General features: G+C 56.6%; 1 protein-coding gene across 6 annotated transcripts in view; it reads left to right on the top strand.

Moving 5' to 3' along the window:
- Positions 1 to 19,051, top strand: part of MYO18A (myosin XVIIIA) — a 90,022-nt gene that overhangs the window by 57,172 nt on the left and 13,799 nt on the right. For 5 of the 6 annotated variants that reach the window (XR_550075.1, XM_008566349.1, XM_008566346.1 and 2 more), the window contains 19 exons: positions 743 to 808; positions 4,042 to 4,170; positions 4,844 to 4,987; positions 5,375 to 5,464; positions 5,594 to 5,713; positions 5,928 to 6,039; positions 6,803 to 6,930; positions 7,181 to 7,335; positions 9,065 to 9,188; positions 9,276 to 9,476; positions 10,039 to 10,149; positions 10,953 to 11,057; positions 11,359 to 11,505; positions 11,913 to 12,026; positions 13,431 to 13,547; positions 13,713 to 13,796; positions 14,227 to 14,364; positions 16,642 to 16,827; positions 17,196 to 17,335. Coding sequence is in view for 5 of the 6 variants with exons in the window: in XM_008566349.1 (XP_008564571.1) it covers positions 743 to 808; positions 4,042 to 4,170; positions 4,844 to 4,987; positions 5,375 to 5,464; positions 5,594 to 5,713; positions 5,928 to 6,039; positions 6,803 to 6,930; positions 7,181 to 7,335; positions 9,065 to 9,188; positions 9,276 to 9,476; positions 10,039 to 10,149; positions 10,953 to 11,057; positions 11,359 to 11,505; positions 11,913 to 12,026; positions 13,431 to 13,547; positions 13,713 to 13,796; positions 14,227 to 14,364; positions 16,642 to 16,827; positions 17,196 to 17,335 (2,411 nt within the window). In the remaining variant the exon portion in view is untranslated. Of the gene's footprint in view, positions 1 to 742; positions 809 to 4,041; positions 4,171 to 4,843; positions 4,988 to 5,374; positions 5,465 to 5,593; positions 5,714 to 5,927; positions 6,040 to 6,802; positions 6,931 to 7,180; positions 7,336 to 9,064; positions 9,189 to 9,275; positions 9,477 to 10,038; positions 10,150 to 10,952; positions 11,058 to 11,358; positions 11,506 to 11,912; positions 12,027 to 13,430; positions 13,548 to 13,712; positions 13,797 to 14,226; positions 14,365 to 16,641; positions 16,828 to 17,195; positions 17,336 to 18,092; positions 18,138 to 19,051 lie in introns of all 6 variants that reach the window. The other variant, XM_008566350.1, reaches the window with a different exon arrangement.

Raw genomic sequence — 19,051 nt, forward strand, 5'->3', positions numbered from 1 at the left:
GGGCCCCCCCCCCCCCCAGCCCCAACCACCGTATCCAGCAAGGCTCTGTCTCCTTAACATCTCCTGCATTTCCCCTCCTGACTTTCCTTTGGGTCAGGCTCTGGCCTCCTTTCCTGTGGCTTACCACCTAAGCGGGGGTTTCATCCATCTGCCACCCACTTGCCAGTGGGATCTCTGCAAAATGCAAATCTGATCATGTCCCTCCCCAAGAGAGCCCTCCAGGGACTCCCAGAGCACCCAGGGCTCCACACACTTTGGCTGTTGCCCCTCTCTAGTTGTACCCTAACTATCCCTTCCACCCCCAGTTATAGTGACGACTTAGAGCTCCCTCAGTGCCTTCTGCTGTCTTGTGCTTATAGGGCTTTGCTCAGGCGGCTTCCTCTGCCTGAAATGCCCTCACCCCTACTTTGTCGTTTGTATCAAAATTGTCAGGACAAACAGCACCTTCTCCTAGGTGACTTCCACGGTCTCCTTGGCCGAGGTAGATGCCTCCTCCTCTGTGTACTTCGCTAGTGCACTTGTCTTGCCCCCCAACAAGGTAGTTTGTTCCTCTTGTAGTCATCTCTGTGTCCCCAGAACCTAAACATGGTACCTGATACTGCAGAAATTTACCAGGAGTGCTCATTGAATAAATCATGGACTGTCTTGGGTGGAGGAAGGGGAAGGACTGGGTGACTGGGCAGAGCCCTGCATGGAGATGGGGAGGCCCTGGTGGGTTCCTGACGGAGACCTCTCTCCACAGGCAGTGGAGGAGCTGCTGGAGTCCTTGGACCTGGAGAAGAGCAGCTGCTGCATGGGCCTGAGCCGGGTGAGTTCCTGATGGAGGGCAGTTGGGCCCTCACTCTCTGGTCACCCTCGTCAGGTGATGGGCCCTCACCTCCTGGTCTCCCTGCTCAGTCAGACTTCGGGAGTCTCCTGGTGCCCCTTCTGAGTCTTGCCCCACAGCCCCGCCCCTCCTCTCAAGCTGCCCCCTTCAGGGTCAGGGGTGAGGGAGGTAGATGTTCCAGATGCATCAAACTTGACTCTGCCTCCCTCTGGATAACTGGCTTGCTCAGTGCCATGAACACCTCCATGACATCAGGACAGAGTGGGTTGGAAGATGGCCCTGAACTTGGCCTGAGTCCTGGCATGGAGAGTGGGGGAGACACAGGGTCCAGAGTCAGTGGAGGTGAGTCAGAAGAAGCAGAGGACAGTAGGCGGCATGCTCCAGAGGGCAGAGCCTTCTTTGGAGAGTTGTCTAGGGCTGCCAGGGTCCCAGAAAAGCAAGCAGGACATGGCAAGGCTGTGCCACCACCACCTGCCCACAGGCCGATTTCCTCATCGGAATGGAACGTGGCACATAAAAGGCAGGCACGCCCGCCCTGGGTGCCAGTCTGCCGCATCACCCCACAGGCAGGAAGCCCAGCCCGCCCCTCTCTTCCAGGACTGGGAAGCTTGGACAGGCGGCATCCGCGTATGTGCTCCAAGGGCCGGGGTGGAGGGCAGGGCAGTGGGGAGCCAGAGAGGGCCCTGGACCTGTCAATCTGTCAGCAGAAAGGGAAGAGCTCCGGGACCCAGGGCCCCATGGGGAGCATGAGGTGGAAGGAGGTGCTTGAGAAAAAGGCTTTATTACTTGTCCACTCTGTTCTGTCCTCTCTGTTCTGCATTTTGAGTCACTTCCTTGGTTTTTCCTGCCCCTCCTCACTGCGAATCCCTCTCTCTTTCCGTCTCTGTCGTCAGTGTCTTCCCATCTTTGTCTCTGCTGCCCCTAGTTTTCCCTTTTCCTTCCGGCCCCAGCAGTCCCTGCTGGTCTCTATTCCTTTGTTTCTGGTTCTTTTTTCTCTGGCTCTCTCCTTGTTCTCTGTGTCTTTTGTGGTCCCGCCCTCTTTCTGTGTCATCTTCTTTTGATTGCTGATTTGTCTGTCTCTCTTTCTGGCTCACCTCCTTTCTCTCTGGCCACCTCCCCAACCCCAGTTTTTTTAAGCTCAGGAGCTGCCTGCTGGCTTCCTTCCTCGGGCTGTCTGCAGTCAGGATTGTACCTCAGCTGCTTGATCTCTCCCTGGGTTAGCTCACACCAGGCTTTTCCACCTGGGTCCTGCCCCTCTGCAGGCTGAGCTGCTACGGGCTGACAGTGGGGGTGGTACCTCCTCCAAGCTGATTCCTAGGTTCCCAGGCATACCTTGGGCAGGAGAGGGCCTGTACAGGCTGGTCCTCTTCCCACATGCCATCTCAGACCCTCTGCCTTCCCAAGTCATCCCCTGTGCCCAGCTGAGGCAGGCCAGCCCCAGGGCCCACTCATGCCGGGGTGAGAGCTAGGGGCCAAATTGGGTGTTTGGTCACTCTGGTTTAGGAGAGAAAGCTCAGGTCTTCTAGGCTGTGGTTAGTACCGGCTGGTGAGCAAGGATTCCCTGTGCATTCATCACATTGCTTCAGAGGAAAGGGGTCTTAATTTGAGTCTGAGGATTCAGGCAAGGACTTTGGGAGTCTTAGAGCCTCCTGACATTATAAAAATTGGTATGAATGGGCATTTTGGGAGGAGATATCTCTGGGCTTTCACCTAATACTCAAAAGGACCCTAACCCTACACATGTTCAAAAGAGGTTTGAGGCTCACTGCTCTAGCCTCTAGACTATTCTTTCTCTTCTGATTGTGTTTCTGGGCCTTTCTCCCTCCCTCACACTGGCACCTCACTTCTGCCCTGGTCAGATAGCTGTGTGTGCTAACCAAGCATGCTTGCCCACCTCCAGGGATATTCCTACCCCATGCTGGAATTTCAGGCTCACACATTATGGGAAATTGGGGCTCAGGCAGGGCTTGAGACCCATGGGAGATCCCACTTAGCCCTGCCTTGGGACTTGGAGAAGCATCACAAAGGACTGAGCTGGCTTTTTCCAAGTTCAGCCTCAAGGGACTAGGTTTCTGTGGAGTCGCCAGAGGCAAAGTTTTCTCAGCAGCAAGTTTAGTCCCTCTCACCACCTCCTCCCTGAAGGGGGCCTTGGGGATACTGTACCTGTTGGCTCTGAGTACATTTACATAACCTGTATTTCTCATACAGTTCACATCTTCTCTTTACACCACAAAAGGGAATTTTCTGTGTTCTGTGCCAGGTGGAGGTGGGCATATATGTAGGTGTCTCTTTGTCCTGTCTGGAGAATAACAGTCTTTCTTTCACCTGCCAGTCCCCCAAGTCTGTTCCTCTTCTCTTAGTAGGGAAGTTGTTACCCGGCCCCATCTCAGGGCAGGGAAGAGCACAAGGAGAGGCTGGGTGCTGGGGTACCCAGCTGGTTTCTCACGTTTGCCCTCTGGCCCCCAAACCTGTATGACAGGTCCCTTGGCAGGGCCAACCTCCGCCCACCTCACTGACTTCTTCATGAGAAGGTGAAACCTGGGTGTGTGTAGGGGGTGGTGTTGGCACATGAAAGAGGAGAGCGTCTGAAATGAAACCGAGCGGGGAGGGCGAGAAGGGCAGAAGCTTCCTCCCACTGCCCCGCCTTCTCTCCCCTTCTTCCTCTGCACGCTGCTTCCTGCATCCTCTTCCCACATGCGAACATCCTCCGCCATCCTCTCACCTGATCCCAGGCGGCTGGATGTCAAGAGGGGCTGGAGCCGGTGGCTGGGTCTGGGGAGGGGCATGGGCACAGGGGACATTGATGATGCTGGGGGCCGTCCTGGGGGAAGAAGCCAACACAGATGCTGCTGAAGGGTGCCCTTGCTCTGTTTGACCAGGGACTGCTCCATTTCCTTGCTCGTCTCAGGTATCTTCCCTCTGGCTTCCCTCTCCTTTCATCTCTCTTTGACTTAAAGCTCCCACCTCACTCCTCTCCTTCCAAAACCTCCCCAGCCCCCAGCAGGGCCCTCCTCCCGCAGCCTTCCCAGGGCCTCCTCTTGCTGCTCCCCTCCTCCCTTGGTCAGTTGCATTTTCAGGCTCTTCCCAAGCCAAGGGCCATACTCCCTAGCCTGCGGTTCCCTGTGCCAGCTACTCCTTTCTCCCCACCTGCCTCCCTTGCCTCTGCTGGGCTCCTCAGCCCAGTCTCCTGCCCTCACCTGGCCTCTTCTCCACAGGTGTTCTTCCGGGTGGGCACATTGGCACGGCTGGAGGAGCAGCGAGACGAGCAAACCAGCAGGAACCTAACCCTGTTCCAGGCAGCCTGCAGAGGCTACCTTGCCCGACAGCACTTCAAGAAGAGAAAGGTACTGACATCACCTTGCACTCCGCAGCCTAGATGGGCACAGCTGAGTTCCTGGGGTGAGAGACTCAAGGAAACACTCAGGGGCAGGAGCCTGGTCTTGGGGCTATGGGTTATCATTTTCTGGGTGAGAAGAGGCAGGCAGCTCCCAAGGACCATGCCCTGGGGCAGAGTAGGGAATGGGCAGCTCCCTAGTGCCAGTGAGTGTGCTCGTGTGCCTTTGTAGCCTGGTCAGAGGCCTGGGTTGAGGGGGAGGCAAGGCCCAGGCAAAGGTGGGCTCCAAATCATAGGCTGCTCCATGAAGATTAAGGAGCTGTGTCAGCGACTCCTTTTCTTATTAGCAAGTCCATAAAACAGCCAGCACTGCCGCCTCTTGTGTTTCAGCAAGATTAGGTTTTATAGCACAGCTAGGCCAGGGTGCTGGAAATAATCAGGCAGCAAATAAAGCAGATGAAATTATTCCTAATGATGGTGGGGTGGTTAGTGCCCAGTGCAGTGCTCCCAGGGCTGGTCTGTGCTGCCCACCCTCTGAGGGATGGAGGGAGGCGGGGGGTGCAAGGCAAGTGTCTGACTTGGGGTCAGGGGGCCAGAGGAACAACCCCAGAGGCTGTGCTGGTGGTAGGCTTGGCCAGCGGGGCTAAGAGTGCTGCCATGTACCTCCCCCACGCCAACTGCAGATCCAGGACCTGGCCATTCGCTGCGTGCAGAAGAACATCAAGAAGAACAAAGGGGTGAAGGACTGGCTCTGGTGGAAGCTCTTCACCACCGTGAGGCCCCTCATCCAAGTACAGCTGTCAGAGGAGCAGATCCGGAACAGGGACGTACGTACCAGCCTGGGGAGGGCCGAGTCTCCAGGAGGGAATCCACGTGAGCAGGTGCCTTGCTGGCTTGTCTTGGGCTCCTGAATGCTCCTTTGTTTAGTCCAGAGAACTGGTGTCTTCAACTATGCCCGTCAAGCAGGTGTCACTTTGGGGTGCTGACTGAGCCCCTGGTAGGCTCTTAGGATAAAATCTCAGGCATCCTCAGCTTATCGGGAACGGTCTAGGCACAGGAGCCCCTGGGAAGCTGTGGCTGTGCTGTTGGGGACATGCCTTCTCCCCTGTGTCTGGACCCAAGCTTCATCGGCTTTGTTCCCCACTGAGGTGCAGACCCAGGGCCCCAGCCCCTCGCAGTGCCTCCAGCTCACTTTGCCCACTTGCTCACCCCAGGAAGAGATCCAGCAGCTGCGGAGCAAGCTCGAGAAGGTGGAGAAGGAGCGCAACGAGCTGCGGTTCAACAGTGACCGGCTGGAGACCCGGGTGAGTGACTCCTGGCACCTGACAGACTGCCCACCGTCTCAGGGTGACCCGGCCCACAGAGGCCCCCTGGTGTTCTGGCTGAGTGAGGCAGGCTCTCCAACTGGTAGTGACTCCCTCCTCCAACCCCAGATCTCGGAGCTGACATCGGAGCTGACAGATGAACGTAACACGGGAGAGTCTGCCTCCCAGCTGCTGGACGCGGAGACAGCGGAGAGGCTCCGAGCTGAAAAGGAGATGAAGGAGCTGCAGGTGAGGGCCAGGCTGGGGTGAGGACAGCCAGGCTAGGGACCGCCCACACCCTAGTGCGCGTCTGCTCCCCCCAGAGACAGTTGGCATCTTCACCACTAGTCCCGCATCCCTGTCTGCCCTGGGTTAGCGTGTGACCGTGGTCTGTGCGGTTTGGAGAGTGGGTGGTACTGCGCGGGGGGCAGAACGGCACTCCTCATCACCCCCTCATCTGCAGACCCAGTACGATGCGCTGAAGAAGCAAATGGAGGTGATGGAAATGGAGGTGATGGAGGCCCGTCTTATCCGGGCAGCTGAGATCAATGGGGACATGGATGATGATGATGCAGGTAGGTCTGAAGCCAGAGGAGCTTGGCAGTGGCCTGAGTGACAAGCCCTGGTGCCCACCCCTGGATGATCACAACCCGGGTCCAGGCCTGTCTCCCCTCTGTAGGGCTGTTATGAGACTAAAGTGGAATAGATGAGAAAGTGGAGGTGCCAGTAAATGCAAAGGATCATCGTGTAGGGCGATAACAACCATGATGATGATGATTCTGAGGGCCATGGTCCTGGCAGTCCCTGGGGAGAGGACAGCACATGTAGCCACTTCACCCCCTCTAGTCTCCTGGCTAGTGGCTTCTGCCTTAAGAAGAAGCCGTCTGGGCCGGCCCCATGGTGCACTCGGGAGAGTGCGGCGCTTGGGTGCGCAGCAGCGCTCCCGCTGCGGGTTCGGATCCTATATAGAGATGGCCGGTGGGTTGCAATCCCCTTACCGGTCACAAAAAAGGATCCTATATAGAGATGGCCGGTGGGTTGCAATCCCCTTACCGGTCACAAAAAAGGATCCTATATAGAGATGGCCGGTGGGTTGCAATCCCCTTACCGGTCACAAAAAAGGATCCTATATAGAGATGGCCGGTGGGTTGCAATCCCCTTACCGGTCACAAAAAAGACAAAAAAAAAAAAAAGAAGAAGCCGTCATTCCAGAGTCCTTTCTGAGTGCCTCTGGCTGGCTCCATCTGCTGCTCTCCCTGCCCTAGCCTCCTTCCCCTCTGCCCTGATTCTGAGGACTCTGGGCACCTCCGTCCTCCCTGGTCTGCCCCCACCCCACAGGAGGAGAGTGGCGGCTGAAGTATGAGCGCGCTATGCGGGAGGTGGACTTTACCAAGAAGCGCCTCCAGCAGGAGTTTGAGGACAAGCTGGAGGTGGAGCAGCAGAACAAGAGGCAGCTGGAGAGGCGGGTGAGGCCTGGGCCTTGGAGGGGCTGGGCAGACCCTGGGAGGAAGAGGGAAGGTTGATGCATTAGCCTCTCTGTGCAGGGACCACAGGAGCAAACTATTGTTAGAGCTTCTGAGGTTCCTGGATGACCCTGACGTCATCCCTCGTGCCTGGGTCTTCCCCTCCCTTACCTCCCTCCCTCTCCTCGCCTTCCCCATCAATGCTTCCGGGCCTCTCGGTGGCTGCTGACCCTGTCCCCACCTTGGCCCCTAGCTTGGGGACCTGCAGGCAGATAGTGATGAGAGCCAGCGGGCTCTGCAGCAGCTCAAGAAGAAGTGCCAGCGGCTGACGGCTGAGCTGCAGGACACCAAGCTGCACCTGGAGGGCCAGCAGGTCCGCAACCATGAGCTGGAGAAGAAGCAGAGGAGGTGGGTGGGCTCATAAAACCTTCTAGAATAGTCATAGATGGGGCTCCCTACTCCCCCTCCAGGGAGGAAAGAAGGGAGGACATGAATGTGTCCAGGGGCCTTGCCTGCATGGTCACTCGTCATGTAATGTGAACAGGGGCTCTGTCCTGACTTCCAGGGAGTACTCAGATTATACCCCCAAAAAAGGCCTGCTCAGGCCTCTGCTCCTGGATGTGCTCCCCCAGTGTGTACCTGTCCCCATGTCCTGGGTTGAGTGAGGACAGGCATCAGCCAGTCCCCATGCAGGGACCACCACGTCCCTGCCCTGTCCCTGCCCATTGCCCCCACGGGCTCTGTATCTCTCTCACTTTCCTCAGCTACACAAACATACCGTCTTGACTAATGTCGTTAAACTACCGTGCCACTTCCATCTCATTATGGTAATGACACAAAGGAGGGGGGTGGCCCTCACAGGAGAAAATCCAATCTAAATTAATTTCCCTGGCTGGGGATGGGAATGGGATGCCTTTATTAGCAACACCAAGGAACCCACATACCCTGGGAGCAGCAGGGTGCCCCGGGGAGTGGGAACAGCCATTCCCCCTCTGCAGGGAAAGGGCTTCTCAGCAGAGGCACCAGTTGCCTTTGTGAAGGGGCAGCCCACACCCAACATCCTGGGAGTGAGGATGACAGAGCAGATCCCTTCCAGTGACCCTGGGTCACCCCCAGCCTCCTGGACTCACTACCATGTTCCCAGCAGGGCTGCTGCCTTGAGCAGAGTGAGGGGAAGGAGGAAGGTTTTCTATTCCTTCCTCCCAGCCCTGTGACTGTCCACCTCCCTCATTGTTATCTTTACCCCCACCCAACCCTTTTACCAAAAGACTGGCACGCTTAGTGGAACCCCCCTTCTGAGCACACAATGACAGTGCCAGCTCAGCCTAGTTACTGTGCCATCGCACTCCCCGCTGGGCAACTTATTAGGTTTCAGCTGCCTGGAGTTTTCTTACTTTTTTATTGATGTGGGGTTGGTTGCGGGGGTACCTGATTAGCTATTCAGGGAAGGTGTTAAGAGGAATTTCAGCAATTTGCTCCTTATTTAGTCATTGGGCGGGAAATGGAAGGCTGGGAAGTGGAGGGGTGGAGAAAGAGGCCCCCACTGTGTGCCCGTTGAAGCACACTGCCAGCTGGGCACAGTGGCAATGCTGGCTTCCAGCCTGGCATGGGGTGTCCTAGTGGTGACATGGGTACTGCTGAGGCGGGTGGTCTGGAGGCAGGGGCAAGAGCCAGCAGCTCCACCTACAGTTGCCAAATTGAACTGTGGAAAGTGAGTTGGAAGAGGCAGGACATCCGTTTCTACCCATTCCAGTGCCTGCTCTGCCCTCACGCTGGTCCCTCATTTTTTGGTCAGATGAAATGGAAAATGTAGAGACCTAAGCCCCGAGGAGAGCGTCTGTCCACCTCCTCCCCGGAAGCAGTCTACGGGTCCCTCCTAGGCCCTCTGCGTGAAAGGGCTTGCTCGATGAAATGTACCCCCATCCCAGACGTGGTTGCTCAGCAGGGCCTCAGTGGCCTGACCTGTAACCCCTGAATGTCATCCCCACCTCACCACTGGCCCCAGGTTAGGGCTGCATGAGTCCCTACATCCCTGCTTGTGTCCTGTCCCTATCTGTAGCTCTGCTTCCTGGCAGTCTCCATGTGTTGGGGACCTGACTCTTCCCTTCCCTGATGGAGCCACCTCACTCCCTCACAGGTTTGACAGTGAGCTCTCGCAGGCGCACGAAGAGGCCCAGCGGGAGAAGCTGCAGCGGGAGAAGCTGCAGCGGGAGAAGGACATGCTCCTGGCGGAGGCTTTCAGCCTGAAGCAGCAACTGCAGGTGGGTGCAGCCGCTGCCACCCATGTCCCATCCCCCTCACAGGCTGGGACCAGCCCAACCCCAAGCTCCTCTTCTCTTTTGCTCCAGGAAAAAGACATGGACATTGCAGGGTTCACTCAGAAGGTCGTCTCACTGGAGGCTGAGCTCCAGGACATTTCTTCCCAAGAGTCCAAGGACGAGGCCTCTCTGGCCAAGGTCAAGAAACAGCTCCGGGACCTGGAGGCCAAGGTCAAGGATCAGGAGGAGGAGCTGGACGAGCAAGCGGGGACCATCCAGATGCTGGAGCAGGTGCTAGAGGGCATGGCCAAGGGAGGGATGAGGTACAGCAGGAGACACCACCATCCCGACAGCTAACCCCGGGCATGGGCCAGAAGAGGGCAAGATCCCATATTCATTCATTCGTTTGTTCACTCCTTCACCTACTCACAAAATGCTGAGTGAGCGCCTGATCCATACCAGCCACGGTGTGAAGACAATTAAGCTTTCATGGAGTTTCCACAGAAACAAATCCTGATTGAGCTCTGATAATGAGGGGCTCAGGATCCATGAGCCCACCCACTGCCACTGAGCCACCCCATCAGGTCAGGGAGCTGGAGCCTGCAGGCCAAATGGAAAAGCTGCAGCATTGTCCCCACCCCCAGCAGCCTCTCTCCAGGCCTGTGCCAGACATCTAGTAAGGGAGTCCAGCTTCTCTGGAGAAGCCAGCTGCCACAGGAGCAATGTGTGGGCGGAGGGAACTGGCTGGCAGAGATGTTCTCTGCTCTTGAACCTCAGAGAGCCACACAGCAGGGGGCAGGGGGCAGGGCACTGCTGGGAAAGGAACCCAGTCCCTACTCCCAACCACCTCCAGGCCAAGCTGCGCCTAGAGATGGAGATGGAGCGGATGAGACAGACCCATTCCAAGGAGATGGAGAGTCGGGATGAGGAGGTGGAGGAGGCCCGGCAGTCATGTCAGAAGAAGGTAAGGCATCTGAACACCTACTGTCTGGTATGACCACCTGCTGCCCATCACCGCTTTAAAGTAAGGGGCTTTCGGGCCGGCCCGGTGGCACACTCGGTAGAGTGCGGCGCTTGAGAGCGCAGCGGCGCTCCCGCCGAGGGTTCGGATCCCATATAGAGACTGGTCTGCTCACTGGTTGAGCGCGGTGCGGGCATGACACCGAGGGTTGCGATCCCGTTGCTGGTCGCGGTACAGGCACGACACTGAGGGTTGCGATCCCATTACCGGTCACGAAAAAAGACAAAAAGGAAAAAAATTAAAAAATAGACTAAATAAAGTAAGGGGCTTTCTGTTTCCCTGCCTTGGTGACACTGTCTTCCATTTTCATTCTGGACCAGGAACCTCCTCTTGAGCTCCTGGCAGTGGCTGGGATGTGTTTGCTCAGAGTCTGTAGAGAAGCTAGGGCCCTTGAGGAACTAATGTTCCCTGCTTTCTATGCCAAGTGGCTGCCCACCCTGTGCCCCCTGTGCTGCTCTGGTGCCACCTGTGGTCAGCTAGCCTGACTGAATAGGTCTCCACTCTGCAAGGAAGTCCCCTACCCTGGCCCAGGTGGTTGCCATGCGTGGCCTGCCGTCCCTCCTTTCCCTCCCAGGCTGCTTTGAAACCCTAGGAACTTGGAATTCAGGTTTTGACCCATCTGGGGTCATCCATGCTCAGCCCCACCCCACTAAGCTTTCTCTGGGTAGGGAACTGGGAAGGGAAGGGGACTGCCTGGCACTGGACACTGAAGGGATGGATGGGTTTCTCTCCCCACGGTACTTCAGTTAAAGCAGATGGAAGTGCAGCTCGAGGAAGAGTACGAGGACAAGCAGAAGGTGCTGCGAGAGAAGCGAGAGCTGGAGAGCAAGCTCACCACTCTCAGTGACCAGGTGGGTGGGGACGCTCTGCTGACGGGACCTGGCCATCTGCCTGCCCCCTCCAGCCTGAGGGCTGGGGGTCCTTGGGAGCGGGGGTCTCAGAAAAGCCCACTGTCGTCACTCATGGGACGGGAGCATTACCATACGTTGGCACACCCAGGCCTTCCTCGTTGGCTGGCATGATCCTGGCACTTCCAGTGTTGTGCTCATCAGGGGGACTCTGAGAGCCAGGATGGGGTGAGGCATGGGCTTGGGGAGACAGAAGGAGGTCCTGCGGTGGAGACCAGAGCCCCAGCTGCTGGTGCCCACCCAGGTGAACCAGCGGGACTTTGAGTCAGAGAAGCGGCTGCGGAAAGACCTGAAGCGCACCAAGGCCCTGCTGGCAGACGCCCAGGTCATGCTGGACCACCTGAAGAACAACGCGCCCAGCAAGAGGGAGATCGCCCAGCTGAAGAACCAGGTATCTCTGCAGGGAGGAAGTCGCTGGCTCCAGGGAGGTAGAGCTCGTTCTTTCAGTTCTCTTTCCCTCTTGCTCCTCTCAGGGGTTCTGGAGTCCTTGGGAAAGAAGGTGACAGGAAAGGGGGGGAAGCCACTTGTAGCAGCCAGACTCTCCAGGTCTGCGTCTGCTGTTCATTTTGGTTGCCAAGCCCCAGGGTGGTATGGATGGGGCCTGCCTGGTGCCCAGCATCCTGTCACAGGAGGAGATGCCTATATGTGCGCCACAGCATGGCCGCACCCTGGGGTCTGAAGTGGACAGAAGAGGGAAGAGCGTCTGGGCTCCCTCTCCCTTGCCAGCACCTGCACAGTCCTCCTGCCCTGGGCAATGGCTGACGTCTCTCCCTGGGGTGGGGGTGGCTCTGTGTCTAGCTGGAGGAGTCAGAGTTCACCTGTGCAGCAGCCGTCAAAGCACGGAAAGCAATGGAAGTGGAGATCGAAGACCTGCACCTGCAGATTGATGACATCGCCAAAGCCAAGGCAGCGGTGAGGGTCCAGGTTGCACAGGGCAGGGCCCAGGGGGGCTGAGGGAGAATAGAGCGTGACAGTGACTCCCTTCCCCCCAAAATAGGGACCCTTCGCACTGGAGCTTTCTGCAGGGAGAGCAGGCCTCCCCTCCTCTGCCTCCCCCCACTCAGAGCAGAGGCCTAGGAGAGGGGCAGACAGAAGAGGGAGCCGGCAAGGGCCCTCTCCCTGTTCAACCACCTGCCTGTGGGAGCTTGGCCACAGGCCCCAACACCATAAATAAAGGCAGCTAATGTGGCTGAGGGATGTAAACAGGTGCCTAGAGATTAGCAGAAGCACCGATAAGAGGCTGGGATGGCTTGGCTTCCCTCCCCTTCCCCTGCCCAGCCCACTGACAAGCCCAAGGGGCAGCTAATTAGAGATCTTATTTAATGCCTCCCTTTTAATTCCCCACCTCTCCCATGGCCCATCCATCGGCAGAGAATTCATTACTGGGATGCAGCTACCAGTACCTCCTTGGGCGAGGAATGGGGCAGGGGAGGAGGCTGGGCTTGGCTGTTGGCTTCACTCGGCCCCTAGCCAGTCACCCGGCTGCTGAGAGATGCCAATCTCATGGGCTTGATTTATCCCCGTGACATTTGTGCTTCTCAGCAGTTTTCAGGTGAGTAATTCAAATTCCTTAATTGTGTTAAAAAAGGCTGTTATAAAATTACCATTTTATTTAAATCCGAGTTAATAAATTTCTTGGCGGAGGCTTCTCCAGCTCCCCACAGCCCAGTAACAAGATGGATGGGACAGAGAAGGAGCCAACGCAGTCATTTTGGTTTGGAATTACAAGCTAATAGATTCATTCATTTCCTGAAGCTGCTGTTGGCTGTCTCTTCCCCTCCCCGCAGCAGTGGACTGACTCTGGGGGCTTGACAGCCAGGGAGTGGGAAGTCCCAGGGGAAATGAGAATCCAAGCCAGGAGAGCCTCACAGATTTGAGGGGTCCTTCCCTGGGGCCTGAAGGGGGCAAAGTGCATGCAAGTCCAGGGCCTAGGCTGATAGTGCCAGGATGATGGGTCATTTGTTCTGGGCAGACCTTTTCTGTATTCTCATTAGCCTCAAAAGAGCTGCCAGAAAGCAGCTGTCATTTAGCTCAGAGCCCTGGGTCTGCCTGTACTGCAAAGACAGTCTTTTCCTTCCTCTCCCTGGCCCAGAGCAAGACAGGCACTTCCCTAGCATTGTTGGTCCTGGAACCCACTCCAGTGGGTGGGCCCAGCCCCACCACCACCCAGCCCCACCATCATCTCCCCTACATTGTCCCCACCCACACCCCCCACCACATACAAGAAGTGGCTCGGGAGGAGGTTTGGACTTGCCACCTGGAGCCTTCAGGCACATGAGGCCTGATGCCTTGTGATCAATCTTTGCCTCTGTCCAGCTGGAGGAGCAGCTGAGCCGCCTTCAGCGTGAGAAGAATGAGATCCAGAACCGGCTAGAGGAGGATCAGGAGGACCTGAATGAGCTGATGAAGAAGCACAAGGCAGCTGTGGCTCAGGTACCCCTGCCAGTCACACCCTGCACAGTCACCATCCTTCTGCCACTTCTTTTAGGAGGTTGCAGTGTGCGAGCCTATGTGCCCTGGCACTGGGGGTGGGGTGGGCTGGGCTGGATTTGGTGTTTATGGGGGATCCTGCTTCTGATGCCCTCACTCCTCTCCCAGGCTTCCCGGGATCTGGCTCAGATGAATGATTTCCAAGCTCAGCTAGAAGAAGCCAACAAGGAGAAACAAGAGCTGCAGGAGAAGGTGGGGACCAGGGGCTCTTTTTGCAGAGAGGGTGCTGGGGTCACTATGTGTGGAGATGAAGCCCGAGCTTACAGTGTGGAAAGCACTTCTCTCTGCCATCGGTAATCCACAGAGCAGTGTAAATTAGTGGAAAGAGCTAGGCTTGGAGCCATATCACCATAGCAGACTTTTTGGCTTCAGCTGCCTCATTTCACATTTCTATTCCCTCTCTGGTCTTTAGCTTTCTCCTTTCTCTCCAAAGGGCAAGATCTGTGCCAAGTGCTGGGGCATATGGGGGATGCCTCTGGCTCAGGGCCCCATCCTTCCTCCCTCCCCTGTGCATCCCTCCCTGCCTTAGCCTTCTGGTCACCATGGTGATATGCCTGCCCCACATTCTGCCCCCGCCCTTTCTGGGCTCACTTCTTTCTTTTCATCCTCCCTCACCCCCCAGCTACAAGCCCTCCAGAGCCAGGTGGAGTTCCTGGAGCAGTCCATGGTGGACAAGTCCCTGGTGAGCAGGCAGGAAGCCAAGATCCGGGAACTGGAGACACGCCTGGAGTTTGAAAGGACCCAAGTGAAGCGGCTAGAGGTGGGTTCATGCTTCTACTGATCCACAGCGTGCATGGCAGAGCTGCCCCGGCAGCTGGAGCCACGCGTGCTCAGTAGAGCTGGGCAGGCCCAGGGACACTCCTCAGAGGCCCCTGCCAAGCTGCCAGGCCAGCTGACAGGGCGGGTGCTTCTCTCCCGCCCCTCCTGGCCTGCTCTCTGGGCACCGCGGAGCCTGCCTGCTTTACATTCTGTTTTCGTGCTTGCTTTCTGCCAAGGGACCAGAGCAGCTTAGCTTTTCGTCTTCATATTTTCCTCCACCACAAGCTCCCCGCCGCCCGCCCGCCCGCCTGTCCCCCTCGCTCGGCTCTGGCAGGGTCATAAATATGCAGCGGATGGCGTCACTTCTGTGAGGGCTCGAGTCTGTTCTCTCATCTCACCGCTCGCTCTTCCTCTCCCTTCCCTTTATGTTCCCTCTTCTCACTTCTTCCCACCCTCCCGTCTCTGCTTTTCCTCCTTCTCTCTCTATTTTTGTTATTGCCCTCTTCTTTCCTCTCACTTTGTATTTTTTCCTCTCTCCAATCTTATTCCTCTTTCTTACCCTCTGCCCAGTTCTTCCTTTCTCCCCATCTCATTCCTCCTCTCTCTCTACGTGTCATTCTCTTTTCTGTCGTTGGCGGCTGCTGGCTGGTATGGGGATCCGAACTCTCGACCTTGGTGTTACAAGGCTGCAGTCTAACCAGCTGATCTAACCGGCCAACCCTATTTTTCATTCTTTCCTTTAACCCTTCTCCTTTTTTTGTTCACCTCTTTTCCTCTCTTTTTATCTCTTCTTCCTCCCGAAGCCAGCATGCTCCAGCCCCTCCCTCTCGGGCAAAGCAGATAGAGAGGCAGGCAGAATTCTCTCTTTGGGTTTATATTCCTCTCACCTTATTTTTAAGTTCTCCTCCTTCTCAAGCTTATAGACAGTTGTCTAAGCACCATCAGTTCTGCCTAAGAACTGTGTGCATGAGTGTGGTCACTGAGGAACATCTCTGCCACTTCCCTATCGATCCTTCAGTCCGTGGAGCAGGCACTAGGGTACAGATGGAAACAGGAGGGCATCCAGACAGCATTAATAACCATGACATAGGAAGAGCATGTGACCGAACCTCCCAAGACAGGGTCACAGCCCTTAGGAGAGCTAGAAGAATTAGAGGAAACTTAATAGTTCATTTTCTGCCCACCACAACCACAGTACGGTTGGTAATATTTTTATCCCCATTTTACGTACAAGAGGAGCTAAGTAGGTTGCCTAAAGTCATGAAGTTGTCAAGGGGCAGACAAGGCCTTTGGTCTTGTGGATACAGGGCTGACTGGTCTCCTTTTCTCTTGGGCCCCAGTCCCTTCCCTCAGTTCCTTCCCTCAGGTTCCTTTGTGCTCAGAAAGGCAGTATTGTGGTTTAGATTCATGGAATGTTGAACACACGTGGCTCTGAGCAATCATGGAGCCTAGGTCTGTTATTTTAGAGACATAGAGGCTGGGGGACCAGGCAGTGATAGAACCATGATTGGAACTTGATGCAGAGGGCCGAGCCCGTGGCGCACCCGGGAGAGTGCAGCGCTGGGAGCACAGCAGCGCTCCCGCCGCAGGTTCGGATCCTATATAGGGATGACTGGTGCGCTCACAGCGCTCACTGGCTGAGTGCGGTGTGGCCGGTCTCAAAAAGGACAAAAAAAGAACTTGATGCAGGGTCCTTCCCTCACATTGTGCCCCTCTCTCCAGGTCACTTATTACTCAGCATCCTGCTGCCTGTCAGGGGAAAACGTGTTCAGGTTTTGAAAGGAAGAGATTCATTAGGCTTAGAGAGATGACTCTCTGCTTGGGATCTGATGACCATTTAGTCTCCTCCTAATCTGGGAACTCTCAGTAAAGCCATTTACCTCTGAGCACAGGATCTAGCTTTGGGGGCTTATGGGTTCAAAGTCTCTGAGAGAAGCTCTGCTGACCTCGGAGGCGCCTACACATGTGTCAATACCGCCAGGCCCAGGCTCTGCCCAGAACACTCCCGCTGTCTTGGCAGTAATAATAATGATAATAGCACCTTTCATCTTCCAAAGTGCCTCTACATTTATTACCCTGGAGGGCAGGTGTCATTCCCCCCATTTTACAGAAAAGCAAGGGCAACCTCAGAGGGCTTGAGTTGCTTGCCCACATAGCCAGTGCGCGGTAGAGCCAGTGCTTGGCCCCACGCTTCCTGACTCCAGAATCTGCCATACCCCTGTCCCTGCCTGGCTGATGGTCCTATATGCTGGGTCTTTCTTCCCACCCACCTGTCCAGAGCCTGGCCAGCCGGCTCAAAGAAAACATGGAAAAGCTGACTGAGGAGCGGGATCAGCGCATTGCAGCTGAAAACCGGGAAAAGGAGCAGAACAAGAGGCTACAGCGGCAGTTGCGGGACACCAAGGAGGAGATGGGCGAGCTTGCCAGGAAGGAGGCTGAGGCGAGCCGCAAGAAGCATGAACTGGTAAGGCCCCCGCGGGACCACGCTGGCAGCCCTCTGAGCAGCTGCTGAGCGTGCCCCTCACCCTGGGCTGGTGGGAGGTGGGCCGCAAAGAAACTGAGGTTTAGAGAATTGGAGGGAGGAGGAACGTGTCAAGAGGACAGGTCAGAAGGCCCTGAGGGTGGGCCAGGGAGCCGGGGGTGGCATTGGAGTCTCCATCAGGTGAGGCTGGGCCCCAGCAGCCTGGCAAGCCAGAGCAGAAAAGGCTCTGGAGGCTCGTAGAAGCACCCATGTGGCTCCCCCATGGCTGGGAGAGACGAAGCAGGCTTTATCTGGGGCAGCTGGAGGGGTCCATCCCTCCCGTGAACCGTACTGCCCACCCTCCCTCCTAGGAGATGGATCTGGAAAGTCTGGAGGCTGCTAACCAGAGCCTGCAGGCCGACCTAAAACTGGCATTCAAGCGCATCGGGGACCTGCAGGCTGCCATCGAGGATGAGATGGAGAGTGACGAGAATGAGGACCTCATCAACAGGTGAGGGGGTGGCCTGTATGGCATCTGCGGCTGGCACAGAGGCCCTCTTGACCGCCTCTGGAACCAGGTCACCAGGTAAAACAACTGCAACCTGTCTCCCCATCACTGAGCCCCAAGCTCTCCTCCCCTTGCTGCCAGCCCCAGCGTGGACCCTGTCCTACAGTGGCTGAGGGCAGGGTAGTGCTACCTGGGTGAGGCCCCCCCAACCCCCTCCTCAGGCCTCCCGAGGACCTAGCTCTTCAGCTCTGCCTATTCAAGATGAGTTATTCCCCCATTTAGCTCCATTTCCAATGGCGCCTGCCCCACTCTGGGGAGAGCAGAGATTTAAAGGCTTGGTGCCTTGTTACGGTGCTAGAGATTTTCTCTCATAAAACCCACCCAGGGACTGGTTTAGGAGAGAGAGTGAGATTTGTAGTCCAAGACTGAGGAGAAAGTCACGAGGTAGGAAGACCAGCAGCACAGAGGTGAGGTCAGGCCCTGGAGAAGCTCCCACGGCTGCTTTGGGCAGACCCCAAACCTGCCTCCTTCCCACCTCAAGGCCAGGGCCACATCCTACAGGCAGGTCCAGGGTGGCCCAGGGAGCCTGCTCCTTTGGGGCAGGGGACAGTTGCCAGGGATAGCCCAGACCAGGTTCTGAGGACAAAACGATCACTCACTCCCCTGCCTGGTGTCAGCTGGGGTCCACCTTTGTTTGCCTAGTGATTTTTCTGTCTGCTTCCTCTGGGCCCCTTGCCCACCATTTTCTTTCTGTTTCTAGTTTGCAGGACATGGTGACAAAATATCAGAAAAGAAAGAATAAACTGTGAGGACTGGAGTACATATTCTCTCTGCCTGTCCTTACGGGTGTCTAACCACCCCTAACACTGGGCTCCCACCCACGGCCCCTGCTGCATGCGCATGTGCACACACAGCCTCCCACGCTGTCCTCCCTAGCTGGTCTCTAATACTAACACCACTGGCTCTGTCCTCAGGCCAGACAGGGAGCAGGCGGGCCCTGGCCTCAGAGGCAGAGGGCAGGGAGTGAGGTGTGCTCCCCGGAAGACTGAGCCTGACCCTCACGCCCTGGGAGGGCGGGGGGGGGGTCCGTCAGAAAGGAAAGCTCAGCCTCATTGGGTGGTACCCACAGTCTGCCTTCCTGAGCTCCAGCCCTCTCCTCCCTCAAAAACCAGGTGCAGCCACCTCCCCGGCCTATTCCTCTGGGGGAAAGTCTGTTTGAGCTGCATCTGTCCACATCTTTGGCTCCTCTGGAGCCTGAGCTGCCTGAAAGAAGCGGGTATGTTTCGTCTTTGAAGGTCCGCCACCTTTTTCTGACAGACAAGGGCAGAAGTTGAGGGCATCGAACAGTTACTTGTTTGGAGAAAGCATTCAGGCAGCTAATCACGGCCGCTCTGCCGTGGCAAGGGAAGGGAACACAGCCAGATGTGTTTGCTTTACTCCCTGCAGGCACCTCGGGTAGAGGGAGGCCCCGGGCATTTTTGCTGGTGCTGTCTGTCAGGTGGCGGGAAGCCCAGGCAATCCACCCGCTCTTCTTGTTTCTGGGTAGGAGCGGGACAGCTGATGCAGGTGCTCAGGCTTCAGGCGGATTGGGCTGGTCCTCCGTCAAGTTGGACAGGGTTGTTGTTTCAGCATGGCATTGGGTTTCCTCCCCACTCTCTCTCGCCTGGCAGGCCTCCTCCCCTGGCTAGGATGGGCTGGCAGCAGCGCAAAGGACTCCGT

This window comes from Galeopterus variegatus, unplaced genomic scaffold (assembly GCF_000696425.1).
Source record: "Galeopterus variegatus unplaced genomic scaffold, G_variegatus-3.0.2 Scaffold236, whole genome shotgun sequence".
NCBI classification, from domain to species: domain Eukaryota; kingdom Metazoa; phylum Chordata; class Mammalia; order Dermoptera; family Cynocephalidae; genus Galeopterus; species Galeopterus variegatus.